Source organism: Rhinolophus hipposideros (genome assembly GCF_964194185.1).
Source record: "Rhinolophus hipposideros genome assembly, chromosome: 7".
NCBI lineage: Eukaryota > Metazoa > Chordata > Mammalia > Chiroptera > Rhinolophidae > Rhinolophus > Rhinolophus hipposideros.
This window is the reverse complement of record NC_138053.1, coordinates 36865895-36883216: the sequence shown is the minus strand read 5'-3', so window position 1 is coordinate 36883216 and position 17322 is coordinate 36865895. Positions and strand designations below refer to the sequence as shown.

Here is a 17322-nt window from a genome sequence, read left to right as displayed (position 1 = left end):
ATATAAACAATGGATTAATATTCAGCCTAAAAAAGAAATCCTGCCATTTGCAACAACATGAATGGGCCTGGAGGATGTTATGCTGAATGGAATAAGCCAGGGAAAGACAAATGATGTATTTTCTCTCTTATATGTACAATATAAAATAGTCCCACTCACAGAAGAGTAGAATGGAGATCAGCAGGGGCTGAGACCTGGGGGAAATGGGGAGGTGATGGTCAAATGGTACCAGTTGCAGTTATGCAGGATAAGTTCTGGAGATCCACTCTAAAGTAAGATGCCTGTAGCTAATAATACTGTATGGTATACTTAACATTTGTTAAGAGGGTAGATCTTATGTTAAGTATTCTTATATCACACACACACACACACACACACACACACACACACACCAATAATTAAAGGAGAAAAAACTGGGAGGTGATGGATATGTTTCTGTCCTTGATGTTGGTGATGGTTTCATATATATTAAATATGCGCAGCTTTTTACATGTCAATCATACCTCAATGAAGTGTTTAAAAAAAAAAGAAACCTGACTTGTGACTTCTGAAGCTTGGGGTATCCAGGGGGCTGGTATCTGCCTTAGAACAAACAAAACAACCCTACAGGAGAGTCAAGGGTGCACTTAGGAAGTCACTTCACTCTCATGGGTGGCAGGCTCAAAGTGCTTATTTTTGTTTATGGTTGGGGTGGGAGGATGGATGGAAGACCAGACAGGGCACCTCTAGATGGCATGTTGGCCATAGTCCTTTAGCAAGGGGCCCTAAGGGACTAGCGTCCTGCCTGAAGGAGTGTGTGTGGGGGGTGCTATTGGAGGGCTGGCCAAAGGAGAGGCCCTGCAGCATCCTGAGAGGCTCGAGAAGTTGAGCAGGGCACCGTCTGAGGCACCAGGGAAGGGCTCCGACCATGCCCAGAGAAGCCAAGGCCAGATTTCAGAGGTGTTGTCAAATAAGACCTCTCCTGTCCCTTATCTCTCCTCCCTACCTTTGGTTCCTTCAACTCAGGGGGACACTGAGTGGTGGAAGGAAGGCAAGAAGCACTTGGCTTCCAGCCCAAAGCAGGCCTAAGCTGAAAGATGGGGGGCAAATTTAATTTAAAATGCATATCAGAGTCTTAGCTATTATATAAGACTAGCCTTATTAGTTACGGAAATGAGACCTATGCTAAAACTGACCGTAGGACATACCATCTTGGAGTCGCTGTCCTGGAGGAATTATGAGACCTGACAGATTTCATCATGGAGAAAGAGCCACCAACGTGGGTTTGTAGGGGCGCGTGTGCGAATCAACAGTGTCATTTCACAAGTGCTCTACTCCGTCCCTCCGGTTGAGTGTGACAATCGCTATCTTCACGGTGGTATGTAGGTATTATCCTAATTTGTCAGAGATGATGGAAGGAAGGTCCAGGATTTTAGGCGAATCGCCCTGAGTCACAGGTTGGTAAGTCTCAGAACTAGGACTCAGACCCAGGATGTAGGACTGACTCCACATTCCACTCTTTTCTCTCTATACCACAAAGTGTTTTTCAGCTTTGCTTCCCAAACTTTTCATGTCTTGCTTGCAGGTCCCTGGTTCTCAACTGGCCTTCTCACTATATCTAAGCCAAATCATCTTTAACCAAAGACAGAGGAAAAATGATAAGATCTGCTCCTTTACAGAAGGGAGGAACTACAGCAGTTCATTTAGGCGAGAATAGTGAGTGGGGCGGGTAGAGCAGGTGGGGTGGTGATAACTGGTTACCACAGCAATAAAGACTTGTCAACAGAGGCAGAGAGAGAGGAAGGAAGGATGAGCGTGGATAGGAGGTGGCTTTGCCAACAGTCCCAAGTGTCCCCTTACAGCTGTTTTCAGCTGCAGAGTTCTGTAGCTCAGGTGGCCACGAAATCCCCGAAGACCCTCTTGGCACCCCTTTGGCAAGGCTGCCTTAAATGAACACTGTCCTTGAGAGGAGAAGGAAAAGCTTACAGGTGTAAGAGAGTCATTTTCACAGCAGACTTTTCCCCAAAGCATCTTACCTGAAATGAACCGTGTCAACCTCCTTCTAGTAACTAGATGGCAAGAAGCACTTAAGCTTACAGGAAACAAAGCTCTTTTAAAAACTCTCCCCATGGAGACAACTGGAAAAGAGAATTGATAGAGAGAATATTAATGGTCAAGTTTGGAACAAATAAGTCAGCACTCTAAGTTGCTGGTAGCCATGACATTTAGGAATGCTAATGTGGTACTTGAACAGTTTCACAGAGAAAACTTATTTTATAGAAAATCGAGAGCAGAGACTTCTAAATGTTTTCGGTGTGTTAATCTACCATAGGGGCTTAATCACTGCTAAGCAAAAGTCTAAATTAACCCAATAGGGTTGTCAGTTCTGGATGGCTGCTTGTTAGGCATATTGCTGTAAAACGCTCCAATCAAAATAAAAGATAGAAGAAAATCAGAAACCAAACGATAAAAACACGCTGTAGAAAACTTACGAGGTGCCATGTACCACTCTACATACATGTTATCACAACCCTCTGAGGTGGGTACTGTCCCATTCATGAATGGGACACTGATGCTGGAGCACTTTATAAACTTGCTCATGGTCTGTAGCTTTTGCGTGGGAGAAGCCGGACTCCAAGCCACGCTGTCAGGCTGGACTCTGTGTCCTGCGCTGCTTGTGAGGGGCACTTCTCGCTGGGCACTTCACCACTAATCCCTGTGCCTATCATTTCCCGGGAGCGGCTGCTGGGCTGTTGTCAGCCCCTCCCCAGGAAGAGTATGTAAGCTCCTGGGGTCTCCTCCTGCTCTGCCGTGGGCTGGCACTCAAACATCATCATCTATGAAAGGAAGGCAGTTGTTCTGGATACTGTTGACGGGCTCCATTAGCTCTACCATCACAGGAATCCCAAAGTCCTTCGATTATCCTCAAAATATCTACCGCTTGGGAAGTTGCAGAAGTGCTAGGCATAAAGTAAATGTCAATAAAAGCACAAACTGAATTTAAAGAAATGTCAGGCTGGAGATGCTTTAATAAAGATGGAGAAATGATCTACGACACGATCTTTAGGTTGCTGTCCTCACCACATCGTTGAGAAGTAAGAGAAGAGCTATTGCAAAAACAATTAGGAAATAAAATCAGAATCTGCCAGTTATGACAAGTAATAAAAGGAACTTTTTAAACCGTTCCATTCTATATTCCTAACCAGTATAGACAGATATAGGTGCTCATATTCCAGAGGTGACTAGAGGGGTAAATGCCAATGTTGGAAAGAGATGTCCCCTTTGAAGGTGGCCAGTAAGTTAATCATGGCAAAGGGATTTCCCAAGTAAGGTCAGTCTGCCATCAGTGACAAATACCTAAATGAAGACTTTGGCCAGATAAAGTGGCAAGGCACAGTGAATGACGAGCCCGGCGGACTCTTGCACTCATCCAAATCCTCTGGCCCCGTGAACTTTAAAAATGACACACATGAAGAGCCTGCTTCATTCATCCTTTCAATAAATCATTATTGGGTACCTTCTACATGCCAGGCACGAGGCTAGGAGCTGGGGACACCCTGGTGAACAAGACAGTCTCTACGTTCATGAAACTTATTTAATTAGTCATAATACAACTAGTGTTTAGTTATAATTGTAATACATGCCACAGAGGACACGTATAACACGAAAGCATACACCAGGGTGACCTGAGTTAGTCTGAGGGGTTAGCGGAGTCTTCCTGGAGGAAGTGGTGTGCAAGCAGAGATCTTAAGGGTAAGGAGGTCTCAGCTAAGTGAGAGAGGCGTGGAGGACAGAGCTGGTGGTGCAGAAGCCCTGACTGAGGCCTTGGGAAAGGAGGCACGGGGCTTACTGGAGAAGCTGAAGGCAGGCCTGTGTGGCTGCTGTGTGGACAGTGGGGGTGGCAGATGGGGCTGGCCAGGTAGATCACGCTGCGATGGAGACCACAGTGGAATTCTGTAAGCCCATTCGAGCCCATGAAGTGTAGCAAGGCAGTTGGTCATTCTTCCAGAAGCCCCAGCTTTAGAACTGGCCAATTATGGGGGCTCATCTTTAGGAAGCACTCTCCTACATTTCGTAGACCCAGATAGGAATTTTTATCATCCGGCTAACAAATGCCCACATTGTACCAAGTATCTAATTACAGGAAGACAAACCAGCCTGGCCGGCCAGTTGAATTAAGCAAGCAGGCGTTGTAAGTGACACATCTCCACTGTCACAAGCAGCAGAATTCTGACCCCAACTTGAGAATTAAGCAATCATAAAGTATCAGAGCCACCTACTGCCACTGCTAGTCTCCCGGCCCCATCTCAGAAAGGTAAAACCAGTGGAGCAGGTACGGAAAGGCCTAGCATTCAATAAAACAAACCCCAAAGCTCCACCTGGAAACCTCAAGCCTCTCTCTGCCTCTGTCCCCTTTGCAATCAGTCAAAACAGACCCATTCTCACCTGAAAAATAATGCTGCGACATTCTCCCTAGACATTCTCCCTATCGCATTCAGCAGATAATGAATAATTTAGATAGCTGTTTTTCATGGAACTACCAAGTGTTTTACAAACAATAATTAAGCCTCTTCCATACCCCTAAGAAGGCATATTTTCACTTTGCAGCTAAGGAAAGGTGTTGAAAGAGAAATACAATGTTAAATGTCTGCAGGGGGTGGGGCTGGGAAGGCTGCTGCCACAATTATAACATTGGGAACCTCATTCACCCTTGAGAGACCTCCTAAACCTAAGGAGTCACTGCCCGCACTAAACATTCTAGGTTGTAATGCCAATGTTTAACTGAGGTTTATGTCCTTTCCTCCTCCATTATTCCTTCATAAAACTTGTAGAAACTAGAGATTCAGGATTCAGCTGGGAGAATGTCATGTCTAATTCAGATGGCATACCTCCTAGTGCTAGAGTCTGTAGTGAGACAGCCTTTTTATTTGACGAGAAAATGGTGTGATTCCAAGACTCTCCCTGCACTGCCCCAATATCCTTCAAATAGCCCCCTGTTAACACTGCACACATTCAAAAAGAAACACATACCTTTTCTCAAAGTATTTTGGTCTTCCTTCAAATTTATCAATTCTGATGAAATCAACTCAGAGAATAATCCACTAGACATCACGCCCAAACCTCACTTTCTCATCTCCTTTGAATCAAAACAGTTTGTCTATACTGTGTAGTGTTATTAGAATTGTCACTTTGTGGAGATTATTCTAACCAGGTACCAACATATGAGGGGCACTTTGGAAAAGTGGTTAAGAACAGACACAGGGATCAGGTTTCCCAGCCTCCATGGTTTAAGTACTATGTGATGGGCAAGTTTCTTCACGGTTTAAGCCTCAGTTTACTCATCTGAAAAATGGTTATAACAGGGTTGTGGTGAGGAAAAAATGGGACAATGCATGTCAAAAGTGTGTAACCCACAGGAACACACTTTAACCGCTCAATAAACGCTAACTATACGGTTATGTTCGTTCCCCTAGGAGATGTTGCCTCGGGAGGGTATGTCCGACACTTATAAAACAGGCAAGGAAGGTCCTAGAGCAGATACCCTGCTCCCACTTTCTAGAGTCACCAATAAGTAATCTCTCTGTCCCAGGAAGATCACTTACATTAGGGCATCACAGAGCACTTGGTTGTGGAACTGTTGTTTTTAAAGACACACTTAAGGGCTTTGAAATGAGACAAAGGAAAAACAAGCACCAGAATTGCAAAGTTAACATTTTTATTGAACTGAAATTGGTGTATAACAAGGGCCACCATAGCTGCTGAGCTCAGTAACAGCTGGAAAGCCCCTGTGACATTTTTCCTTCGAGAGTCCTAACAGGGTTTGGCTGGAACAACTGAGAAACAGCATCGATCTATCTTTTTTAACACTTCAAAATATTCTGAAATGAACCTCACAGCCTTGTTCGGTTTTCAGGTTACAAAGAACATTGATAACACCTTCTGTTGCCTTCATTTAGTAGTGTCACTTATTATCCTTCCCCTAAATGTTCCTCTCAAAGTGCTGGCTAAAATTTCCCCCATCCAGTACGTGTAGGAACAGGGTTTAGAAACACCCCGGCAAGTGATAAACTGTAAGAGCCTCAAAAGTAGGAAAGGCATATACCAAGCGTACAAGACTCAACACCCACACTGTCGGATAGACAATGAGCTGGCTGGAGAGTTTTGGCCACGTGCCGGAAGCAAAGAAGTAATGGAAGGTACAGGGCAACCAAGCAGAGGGCTGGAGCTAAGGGACCATTTGTGTCTAAGCCTCATTTCAACATGTTGCTTTCAACGTGCAAGTAGGCATTTGTTTTACATAATAAGATGAAATACTTTAAGGGAAAAGAAAACTCGAACAGTTAGAAGATCAATCAGAGATGAAAGAAAATACTGAAATTTTATAGTCAAATGCATGGAGCAATGACACAAACTGATCATACCAATTAGTTTTGAGAGAGCCAACACTGAACATCTATCACTACTTGGAGTCAACAGTTAACCCTGGAAAGTATTCCAACAGAAATAAAACCCAACAAGACAGGAAACCAAACCCTCACCTTAAAAGCAAAACCACATCTAGTTAGTGTTCTTTTTGTTTTTGTATTAAATCAGCTGCTCATTCAATCTAGAGTTAATTTATGGATGGTGGTAAAAATCTTCAAGAATGCCTTAAATTATTTTAGATGAAATGTGATGGAAAATATAACAACATAACTCATTCTCTCATCTTGATAATGCTATTTTACACTTCCTCTCAAAAATCTACATTCTTGGAACAGAGGAGCTGATACTAAGTGGCCACCCATTCCTGCAGCAATTATTTGAGAGTAGCTACAAACACAGCAGTAGGAGATGAAGGATAATTATAAATAATTTAATAGGCTTCTGCCCATCTTCAAAAGAGATGCAGCCTCAGGTAATAGCAGATTCAGAGATTTACAGCTCTCAGATTTGGAACTGATACACATTTTGTAAAGATCTGCCCAATGTACACAACAAACATCTAAATTAAGGCTTTTCTAGGTTGGTGGTCAAATCTACGGGTATGCAATGCTGGATTTTTGTAAAGCATCTCCAGCTTCTATTATTACCCAATTTGTAAACCAGAAGATGTGCTGATGTGGGTGGGTAGGAGCTCCAAAGGCGAACAACTGGAAGGCTTGTTTGTAAAAAGTTCTGAAATAAGAGGTGGCAGTGAAACAACTGAGAAAGGGCCTCACATTATGTAGAGGGGAAAAGTGATTTGTACCTGCTGACAGGGACGGGCTTAAAAAAAAAAAGAAAGCCAATAGTCCAACTTCAGTTCAGGACTTTGAGATGTAGAGACCTACGGTTTAGCACTACATCCAAGCCAATGCTTCTCATTCTTGAGCTTGCAAAATTCACCTGGAGGAAAGGTATGAGGATGTGCATACCTGGGCCCCATACCCAGAGATTCTAATTTGGGTCATGTCAGTGGTCCAAGCACCTTGCTTTTGAGAAACACCATTCATACATAGCAAACAGCAGTACACAGTCTTTGATTAAAAGGCCAAGATGTCCAAGAAAGGACACCAGTGAGGTCATTACCTACTGACAACCCCTCAGCAGACTCCACAATATGAGGACCAATTTACCCCCAGTTAAGTTTCCTTTTCTATTTTTTTTTCAACTGAAAGTTTGAAATCAATGAACATTTAATAATGATTGTGCCAATTCTGAGGTAAAAGGAAGAGCACCACGGGATCTCAATGCTGAAAGAAATCGAGTTTCCTAGGAAGTCTATGCTATATAGAAATCTCATTTCCGCAGTAAAGTTATAGTGCACGGGGTCTTGTTTCAGGCTTCGTATACTTTTGTATACTTTTACTGTATTATCTACTCTTTCCAGTTCATGTTTTAGAAGAACTCCAAAGAGAAAAGTCCATCTACATGCTCTCTCGGGTTTTCTAAGATACTAACATTTTCTGGTTTACAGGGATACACACACAGTTATTTATGTATTTTTTGGATGCTGGAGACAAACATCTTTATTAAAGATACTACCAAAATTTTGGCAAACATTTCAAAACAGATTTGTAAACATAATGCTTCCCTTTTTAACTGGCAGCACTTTGAAAAAAACAATACGATAAGACAACATAACTTGAATCAACATTAGTTCAAAATCCTTGTATTTTTGACATAACTTATGTTCCCACATGATAAAACAAGTGATAGTTTAAATCAACGTCAACAGATAAACTCCATGAAATGAAAGTTTGTGCTGTTTGATGAATCACAGTATGTTATGGTAAATATATCCACTCTTTTTTATATTCCTGGCACCCAGGATGAAAAAAAACTTTAAATATACATTTCATGTAAGTAATAGCTTCTTTGCATATCTCTCTTCAAAAAATACTTTATAGCAGTATATAAATAGGTTACCTACACATTTAATTTTATAATTTTGCCCCAAAACTATAGATCTGTTTCATTTTCATAACATATCAATTTTGCCCAATAATAAAGCTGACAAACTGTTGAAATGGAAATGCTTTTGTCTTCCACAATAGAAGTAGCAATTTGACAGAAAAAAACAACAACAAAATACCCTACAGTAACACTCGTCAGTTGTTTAACCTGAGCGTTTGGCCTACTGAAAGTAGCAGCTTTTTTTCCTTCATGCACGCTCACATCCACGCCACCTCTGCACACACAGGTCGCGCACACGCTTTCAGACGCTGGTAGGCCACAGTGTGCTTCCCACTGCTCCAGTCAGGTGGGAAGCAGTGTAGCGAACGATTCACCGCACTATGTACACAACTAGCAAACACCTTAAGGCAACCATTGCGATGGGGGGTTAACCTGCAGGGCGGGTTACTGTTCTGGATCAGGTCAGCCTGTACATACACATGTACATACTTATACATACTTATATACCTTCCTATTTCTTAACCCTCCAAAACAATGTTTTCATTTTTTTGTATTTTTGTGCAAATTTCTAAATATTCTACCATTTAAGGCAAAGAGTTTGCATTAAGAAAGGTCAGAAAATAGGCTTATGTTTATCCAAAAGCATTTCACCTTGCACATTACTTTTTTTTTTGTTTTGTTTTTTGTTTTTTTGAAACACACATAACTTTGAAGTATGGACATTGGATCCCCAATATCTAAAAAAATCATGTCTGATGACAAGGCTTTTAAGGGAGTAAAAACTAATTTGAAGTGTAGATACTGGATCCCCAATATCTAAAAATATTTACTTCTATTGACAAACACAAGTCTTGAGGGGGAAAAAGGACCAGAAAAAGCAGCTTCAAAAATGCAGGGAAGCAAAGTAAAATGAAAAAAAAAAAAAAAAAAAAAAAAAAAAGAAAGAAAAAAGGTAACTCAAGTTTACAAATACAGAAACTTTTTAACAGGCAAAGTTTCATTTTTTTTAGAATCTTAGAGTAACTCATTTGTAATTTTAAATAAATAAGCTTCAGTTTATTCACATCTTCTGGTCAAGCAGAGTCCTAGTGCCATGACTGCGCTTGCTGTTGGTCAAATTCACCTATTAGTCTTTTGATGTGAGCCAGCTTGTTATGAAGATACTCGCATCTGTACTTTTCTTCATGGTAATTGGGACGAGACTGCGGATGACAAAAACAGTGAGGCCTCAGGTTGCGGAGTTTGTAACACTTCCCAAGTGTAGGTCAAAAAAGCCCAACAGTGCTGATACCTACCTGCTTGATCTTCTGATATTCTTGTAAGACTTCTTCATGAACATTCTACAAAATTAAAAATTAGAAATCAGAAGTGAATTTTTTTCTTCTTCAATATGAACAGCCAACACACATTTGGCATGTGTGTGGGAAATACTGATGACAGGAATGTAAATTGCTATAATCTTTAAGGAAGGCTATTTGGCAACTGCTATGAAAATAGCAAATGCAAAACTGACTCAGCACTTACATTTTTCTTTCAGATTTACTTGTACTTGAGTGAAATGATGGTGTAGTTACTGATTGCAGGACTGTTTACAAAGCAAAAGATAGTCAACAGAAATCTAAGTGTCCACTAATGCATACAAAGCATTACTAAAAGGACATTAAAAGGGGGAAAGTGCTTATAAACTTATATAAAAAATTCTCTAAGATGCATTATATTGTTTAGTGAAAACAGCAAAGTGCAGAATCATTTATATAGTTTGATATTTGTTTAAAGGAGGGAAATAGAATATTATTAAATTTTGAGAATTTCATTACTTCTAAGATATACATTTCTTCTCATTTGAATGAAATCTGATAAATAATAATGTATCATAGTTTAACTTATTGGGACATAAGACAATGATGTATCTTATAACTGATGACATCTTAGAATCAATTACATATGGTATATATGTGAATTTGCTTGTGTATACATCATACACACACACCCATGAAAGAATACACTGGAAACCAGTACTACCGATTGCCTGTAGGGAGGGAAATTAGGTGGCTGGGGAAAACGGCTAAGCCTTATGTACCATGTATGATGGATCTCAGCAGTTTCCAAATGCTTACATTTATTTTGCACAACTCTGCAATCACCTCATTTTATGGATGGGGGTTTTGAGGAACTAAGTAACTTGCCCCAGGTCACACAAGTATTAATGGCAGAGCTGGGAATCAAATCTAGGCATTCTGGCTCTGGAACCTGCTCCTAGCCACTAAGCAATCTTGGAATTACATTTTAAATATAATTATAGAACACCGGTAAATAACTACATAGAAAAAAACCTGAAACCACCATATCACCGACCTCTCGCAACCCTAAACATCAATTCCTCTGGCAAAATCTCCTCCAATTGTAGACAGCTTGTTTAAGAGATCAGGCCCACTGCTGGAAGACACAGGTGCCCTCAGGCTGATTTCCCCATTGTGGGAAAATCCACCATTCTCACTGAGGTTCCTGTCAGAACAGTGGTAGTGGGCCGGATGGAGGTGCCATCCGTGCCTGTGAGGTGTGACCGAGTTATCTGGCCTACACAAGGAGGGAAACATTCGTTTATATTAGTCATTTTTGCTAAGAACTATGACAATACTCAGGTCAGGCTTCTACTGCTCTTTGTAAGCTGGAGTAATATTACCACTCAAAGGGAGTGAAAACAGATTAATACCTGTTAACAGATGTCAGTCTCTGGAATAGCTGGAAGCGCCAAGCTCTTCTTCACTTAAACCCCAAACCTCTGGTATTAAGCCCCCTTTATATTCGATGTCTGCATTTTCCCTATTCTGTGCCGGATTGAGGTTTTTTAAAAAAATTAATTACAATATTTTCTTGAAATAGCAATTCTGGGTAATTGTAGTCTGAGTTGAGTTGGCAATGCAATCAAGTATTTCGATGAATCCCAACTCCAACATTTTTTCCCTATTTAGTTGTGTTTGGTATTTTTCTCGATATACATTATAGTAAATGTATATGTCACATATTTTATACATATTATGTTATATAAAAAAAACAGTTATTTGTTTTTTCCACTGGCAGAAAAACATGTTCATTGTGTTGACTTATTTTGGATAACTATTTCCAGTATTAGTCCTAGCTAATTTTCAACGAAAGCCAAAAGCGGCAGAGTCTGGTCAGTGAGACTTGCTCCGAAGGCTCATAGGATGTGTGCGGCCGGGAGGGGCAGCGACAGAAAGGAAAACATGACGTCAGTTCATCTGGGAAGAAACATGCTTACCTGATACTCCCTGGAGCCCGGAGAAAGTCGCTTTCGTTGGGCATCCAGGCTGATAAATCTTCTAGCTACAGTCTCCATCCTGGCGTGCAGGGCCCTGTACTCGTCATACTCCGCGTTGAAATCATCCTTGTAGTTTTGGCGTTGCTCGTAGGAGACGATAGCAATATATTTTCTAATAAGGAAAAAAAGAGAAAAGATCAATGGAGAGTAGTTACAAAGTAAACATAATGCACGAATTGCAGATTAAAACCAAATCTCTAGAAACCATATCCACGCACGTTTCCCTGGATGGAATGGTGCTTTGCCACTGTTTGGTGCCCCATCGCTCCTTCAGAGACCTTCCAGGTGAAGTGATCCCACAGAAGAGCTTAAGAGTTTCAATGACGGAGAGTAAACGTAAAAAAGACACGGTGGCAGTGGAATTCAAGTACAACTATGTGAAAAGAAAACAACACTCACATAGATCTAGCTTCCTAAACCTTTCTCTACCCAAAATAACGCATTAGCACACTAGCAGCAGAGGCCAACCATCTCTGCTGAGACTCATGGAGGCAGGAGAACTTGATGGATGACGTGAAACCAGCAAAATGTCACATAGTGACTAAGTGCTGAAGTCCAGCTCTCCTTAGACCTGCTGCTTTCTGAGAAGGAGGCTATTTTCTGGCCTTTCACGTCTTTCTGGCTGTCATCTAGGTGCCCAAGGCGTGTTTCCTCTACCCCTTTCCTCCTGTTTCTGACAAGGCAAATACATAAAATACAAAAGGGAAATTGTTCCTCTGTTTTTAAAATCAGACACCACCAAAAAAAAAAAAAAGAAGAAGAAGAAAAGTTATATTTCTTTAGTTATTTTGAAACATTTAGATGTCATACTCTGTAGAACGAAAGTCAGTGTTATACTATTAGTCTAATATACTCAATAAAAATGTCACAAATCTGTTTTACTTCGGAGTGTGAATACTTCTAGGGACCAGGTGAGTGAAGGCCATTTCCCTAGAGTGTCAGTTTATTCAGTGTAAGTAAATTAAAACAGCACTTTCATATTAAAACAGGGTTAATATTATTTGTGGATCGGGAATGGGGGTTACACCGGGGTCTGGTCTTTCACTCTGCGCTTGCTTCTGTCATGGATGGCAAAATTCCCTTGACTTTCTGGAGATAAAAATAGAGATTTCAAAGCAATTTCAGGCAGGTGGCAGGAGCTTCAGAATGCCCCCAGGGGGTACACAACATTCTTCACGGTGGCGGGACAACCTTGGGGTTTAGTCCTCTCCAAACTGGTTTTAGATAATCCGACTAGCTTTATTTAAAATGCCATAGCAGAGATGCCTGGGTGGAAATGGGAGAAAAGTGCTGCGATGAGCAAGCTTCAGGTTCTCATCAATATTTCTATTCGTGCTGAGTTAGACTCTGTGGAGGATGCATTTTCTAAGTGTAAAAATGCGAGTAGTAGTATGCTGATTGAAAGCTACCCTGCTTGTGTCTTTGTTGTGAAAGAAACACAGCCAGCCAACAGTGAAGCGGTGCTCTCCAGGCATGGGCTGTCCTGACTGTACATCACAGGGAGCCCCGTGGGGAGAAAGTGGTCCCTAGAGAGAAGCATATGTGAGCAAAATGGCTAAACTGATCATACAACTCAGGCGCAATTTGTTATACAAAATGTTTATCCTGTTTTCCCAAACAACACTCTTAGCATTTCATTTAATAAATTCCTTGGGAAAAATAACAAACGAGCCAACAGTTGTGTTGCTAATATAGAAGATTATTTGATTATACTGGCATTTTCATAAAAAGCATTTTACTAGTTTTAACAAAAATTGTGAGTCCTACAGTTGGCTCTTAATGCAGTCATGGAATAAAATTTTAAACAGTTTGGATAATTCACAATCACAAGTAGCAAAAATATTCTTATATAAAAATTAGGAATAGTGTGGTTAAATATGAATTATTCAGACGCTGATGAGTAAGGTTTTATAGTATGGTCTTTTGGTTTCTTACGAAGCAACTTAGGTTTAAGTTTTACATTTTTGGTGATTTTTCTGAAAATTCATGCTTTCTCACCATTTTTAGAAAAAATTCTCCATATAAAACCTAGTTTTTGGTTAAAACAAATTGCTTTTACTTAAATTAAACAAACTATCATATAGGCTATGTACTTTTCAAAGAGCTAGGAACAGGACAAACGTATAGAAATGCACTGAAGCAGATGTAGCAACCATCCTTAGACTGTTTATAGTTAAAAATTTTATTTAAAATACGGAATTAACTGATCAGACTGACAACACACAGCCTGAATCCATGGGGAAAAGGTTGGAATTATTTTTCAGTCTCCCCAGATGATCTGTCATACATAACAATATATATCACTGTGACAAAAAAGAGGAATTCAAAATCCATCACAAGAAAACAAGAACACAGTCCTACAGTTGTCATTTGAGGGGGGTGCCTGCCTTCACAGGACTTTTAAGGTGAAGTGGGTTTGCAGTTAGAGAGGTGAACCTCCTCATGAGTGGGGAAAGTACTGTCCCCCACCCGACCCTTCCTGAGCCAACTCGGTGGTGGCTGCTGCCCCACAGAACTCTAAAATCATACAGTACCTCAAAGGAGAGAGTACTCAGCATGGTTTCTTGGGTTCCTTTTAGTTAAGAGGTGAAAAACCCGCCTTATGGTTTCATGCTGCATCATTCCCCAATGAGTACAACTTCACACTACTGTTAAGCAAAAGTAACTCATTTTAAATGTAAAATGTTCTCTACTCTGGAAATGAACATTTCACAGGACATGGTGGGCTACATAGCATAGTTTAACTTTGTCCACCGTGAGATGGTATTAAATGGAGATAAAAATGTTCATACAAGCCCAGATTCCATTTTCCATTCTACATTCAAACGATTCCGCACATTTCTTTTCATTTTTAAAGCTATCGACAGTCAGATCTGTTTGTCAGATCTTTCACTCTCCATTTTCCAGCTCTTTCAACTTAATGATTTTCTTCCTATAGAAGACTTTGAGTCTGTAAAAAAGGTAGAATTATGTGTCCAAGTTATAATTTCTGTGATAACCAGTTACAAAAATGTCCCCGGCTCAGCGTTTAAAAACTTGTTGTCATAACAAGAAAAACATTATAACCTGTACTAAAGTGAGATGACCAAATTTTACCATTCTCTTCTCTTAAAATTAGTTTGATGGCAGAGCTTTATTTAAATAAAAACCAATCTGTCTTTACTTTGTATTCACTACCGGGGTTTAAGCACTTTATCAGTAATACGCACGGGGAATGACTGTGCATTGATAGACTGCCAGCTTTAAGAGTCAGATCCCTGCAATCGTCCATAATCAAACGCTTGGCCTGGCCCCGGAACAAAGCCCAGGCTTCTCTAAACTTCCAAGGCCACCAAGCAGAGCTCCAGAGAAGGGGAGGCACAACCTGCTCAAGCTGACAAGGGTGGATGGAGGACAGGCAGGCTTAATGGCAGCCTTTCAATTGCAGGGCTGGCTCCAGGACTAGTTCTGGAACTTCTTACTTTTCTGATTTGCAAGTTAGGGGAACTAAATTGGCAAACTTTCTAAAATTAAAAAGTCCTCTCCCACTGGCAGACATCTGAACTTACATCAAATAATCGGGGTGTTCAATTGTTGAAGAAGGCTCCGTGGAGGCAGTGCAACCCTCTTTAACTCCTACAGAGAAAAAAGAATTCAAGTGTTCACCAAACAGTATGGTTATAAAATGCCTATAATTCTAAAATAGATCAGAAACATCTGGAATACTTTTCCTCAAATTCTATTTTTCCATCTCAATAAGCAACAGTGAGCAAGGAATACAATTGACCGGGAACAATGGAGGCCCTATGACCAGGGCCAGCAGAACTGACGCCAGGCATTGAAAGCACCCGGCAACTGCAGTGTCTGCACAATGAAGGAATTCCATCTCAGCCCAAGGTCAATCTTCTATTCTCTCAACAACAGTTGTGGCATCTGCCCAGCAATTCAAAGACTGTGGTGGCAGATGCAGCCAGACAATGGGAGACACACACTTTACATCAACATCTACTGTTCACAGGATTCAAACAAGGCAGATGAGGCGATGAAGTCAGGTAGCAGACTGTTTCGGTCACTATATTTTTACTGCTCCCCTTTTGGTATGCAGACAGGGGACCTGGGTAGGAGGTTTTCCCATCGGCTTAAAAGTAATTTAAAACAAGTTATTACTGAATGCTGATTCACACTCCTCTAATCTCTGACCCTCATAATAAGACAGATTTGTTTTTAAAAGGACAAATAAATAGATAAACAAACTGCTAGTCATTCAGGACTATGCTGTGAAAGTGTGTAAAATCCCTCAATATTCAATTTGCACCATTTCTAAAGAGGGTATGTTTATTAGACTTTTTACTAGGGTAATTTTTTTTTTGTCACTCAAAATAGAATTAAAGTAATAACTCAAACCCTAACCCTGGCTGCTGGCAAAACATACATGTTCAATATAAAACAAAAGTAAATATCTGACAATTTTTTGGTTTAATATTTTAAAGGATAAAACACACTAAACAAGTTATGCAGATTGTGGACTTATTGTTCATATTCTCACACACACACACACACAGCAGTCCCCCCTTATCCACAGTCAATAAGACCCCAGTGGATGCCTAAAACTGCTGACAGGACCAAACCCTATACGTACTATGTTTTTCCCTAGACATACACATACACTGTCTGGCTTCTTTTTGGACCATCTGAATTGCCTGCATCACTACTCTGGTGCTAGGTGGCCATTATTAAGTAAAATAAGGGCGATTTGAACATAAGCCCCACACAGTCGGTCTGCTAACTGAGACGATACTAAGTGACTGACTGCAGGTAGCACATACAGGGTGGAGACGCAGACAGAGGGCTGATTCACATGCTGGGTGCGGCGGAGCGGGACATGGAGGTCCCATCCCATTCTGTGCATCAGAATGGTGCACAATTTAAAACTCATGAATTATTTCCGTAATTTTGCATTCAATATTTTTGGATTGTGGTTGACTGCAGGTAACTGAAACCACGGAAAGCAAAACCATGGATAAGGGGAGACTACAGTATATTTGATTTAGGTTTGGATCAAAGAGCTTGTTTTTACAACAGCCTGAGTCTTAGAGGAAAAGGCGTCAAGTGCAGTCTTTGGCTTCTCCGTTGCCACAGACACCAGATAAGTTCCAACAGATACAGGGAACGTGGGTCTGGATCTGTCCTCAGTTTGTGATGATCTCAATCGTCTTTGAAAGGTACTATATCTTCAGTGAAGGACTGAGAGACTAGGTCTGCTTCTACAGACCTCGGGCTCTGAGAAGGCCTCCCCATACTGGAATACGGTCCTGCCATCACTAGCCTCTGACTCAGGACCACTACCTGACAGGGGAAGTGTGGACAGCGGGGTGTACGCAGCAACCTGGTTTACTAACTCTGAACACGAGGTTGTATTACCTCTTGCCTTTTCCTAACCTGGCAAATTCAAGTACCATCGAGTTTGAGGGCAAAAGCTTATACCTATCTCTTGGGCCACAATGTAGTATGATACTGATTTAAATATGTCAACAGATATGCTTTGACATGCAATATACTTAATCAAGGTCAAAAAGGCGCACTGTATCACATGTTCTACAATCGAACCTTCTCTCATATAGTGAAAATGGTCAGTTAAATATAAG

The 17322-nt window shown here is 40.8% G+C and overlaps 1 protein-coding gene across 2 annotated transcripts in view; it reads right to left on the bottom strand.

Annotated features, from left to right (window-relative positions):
• Positions 1–5680: 5680 nt before the first annotated feature.
• Positions 5681–17322, bottom strand: part of ELL2 (elongation factor for RNA polymerase II 2) — a 71378-nt gene continuing 59736 nt past the window's right edge. Inside the window, exons 9-12 of one of the 2 annotated variants that reach the window (XM_081054255.1) lie at positions 15247–15313; positions 11639–11810; positions 9654–9698; positions 5681–9560 (exon numbers count right to left, since the gene is read on the bottom strand). In XM_081054255.1, coding sequence (XP_080910381.1) covers positions 9444–9560; positions 9654–9698; positions 11639–11810; positions 15247–15313 — 401 coding nt within the window. In that variant the 3' untranslated portion in view covers positions 5681–9443. The remainder of the gene's footprint in view (positions 9561–9653; positions 9699–11638; positions 11811–15246; positions 15314–17322) is intronic. The other variant, XM_081054256.1, reaches the window with a different exon arrangement.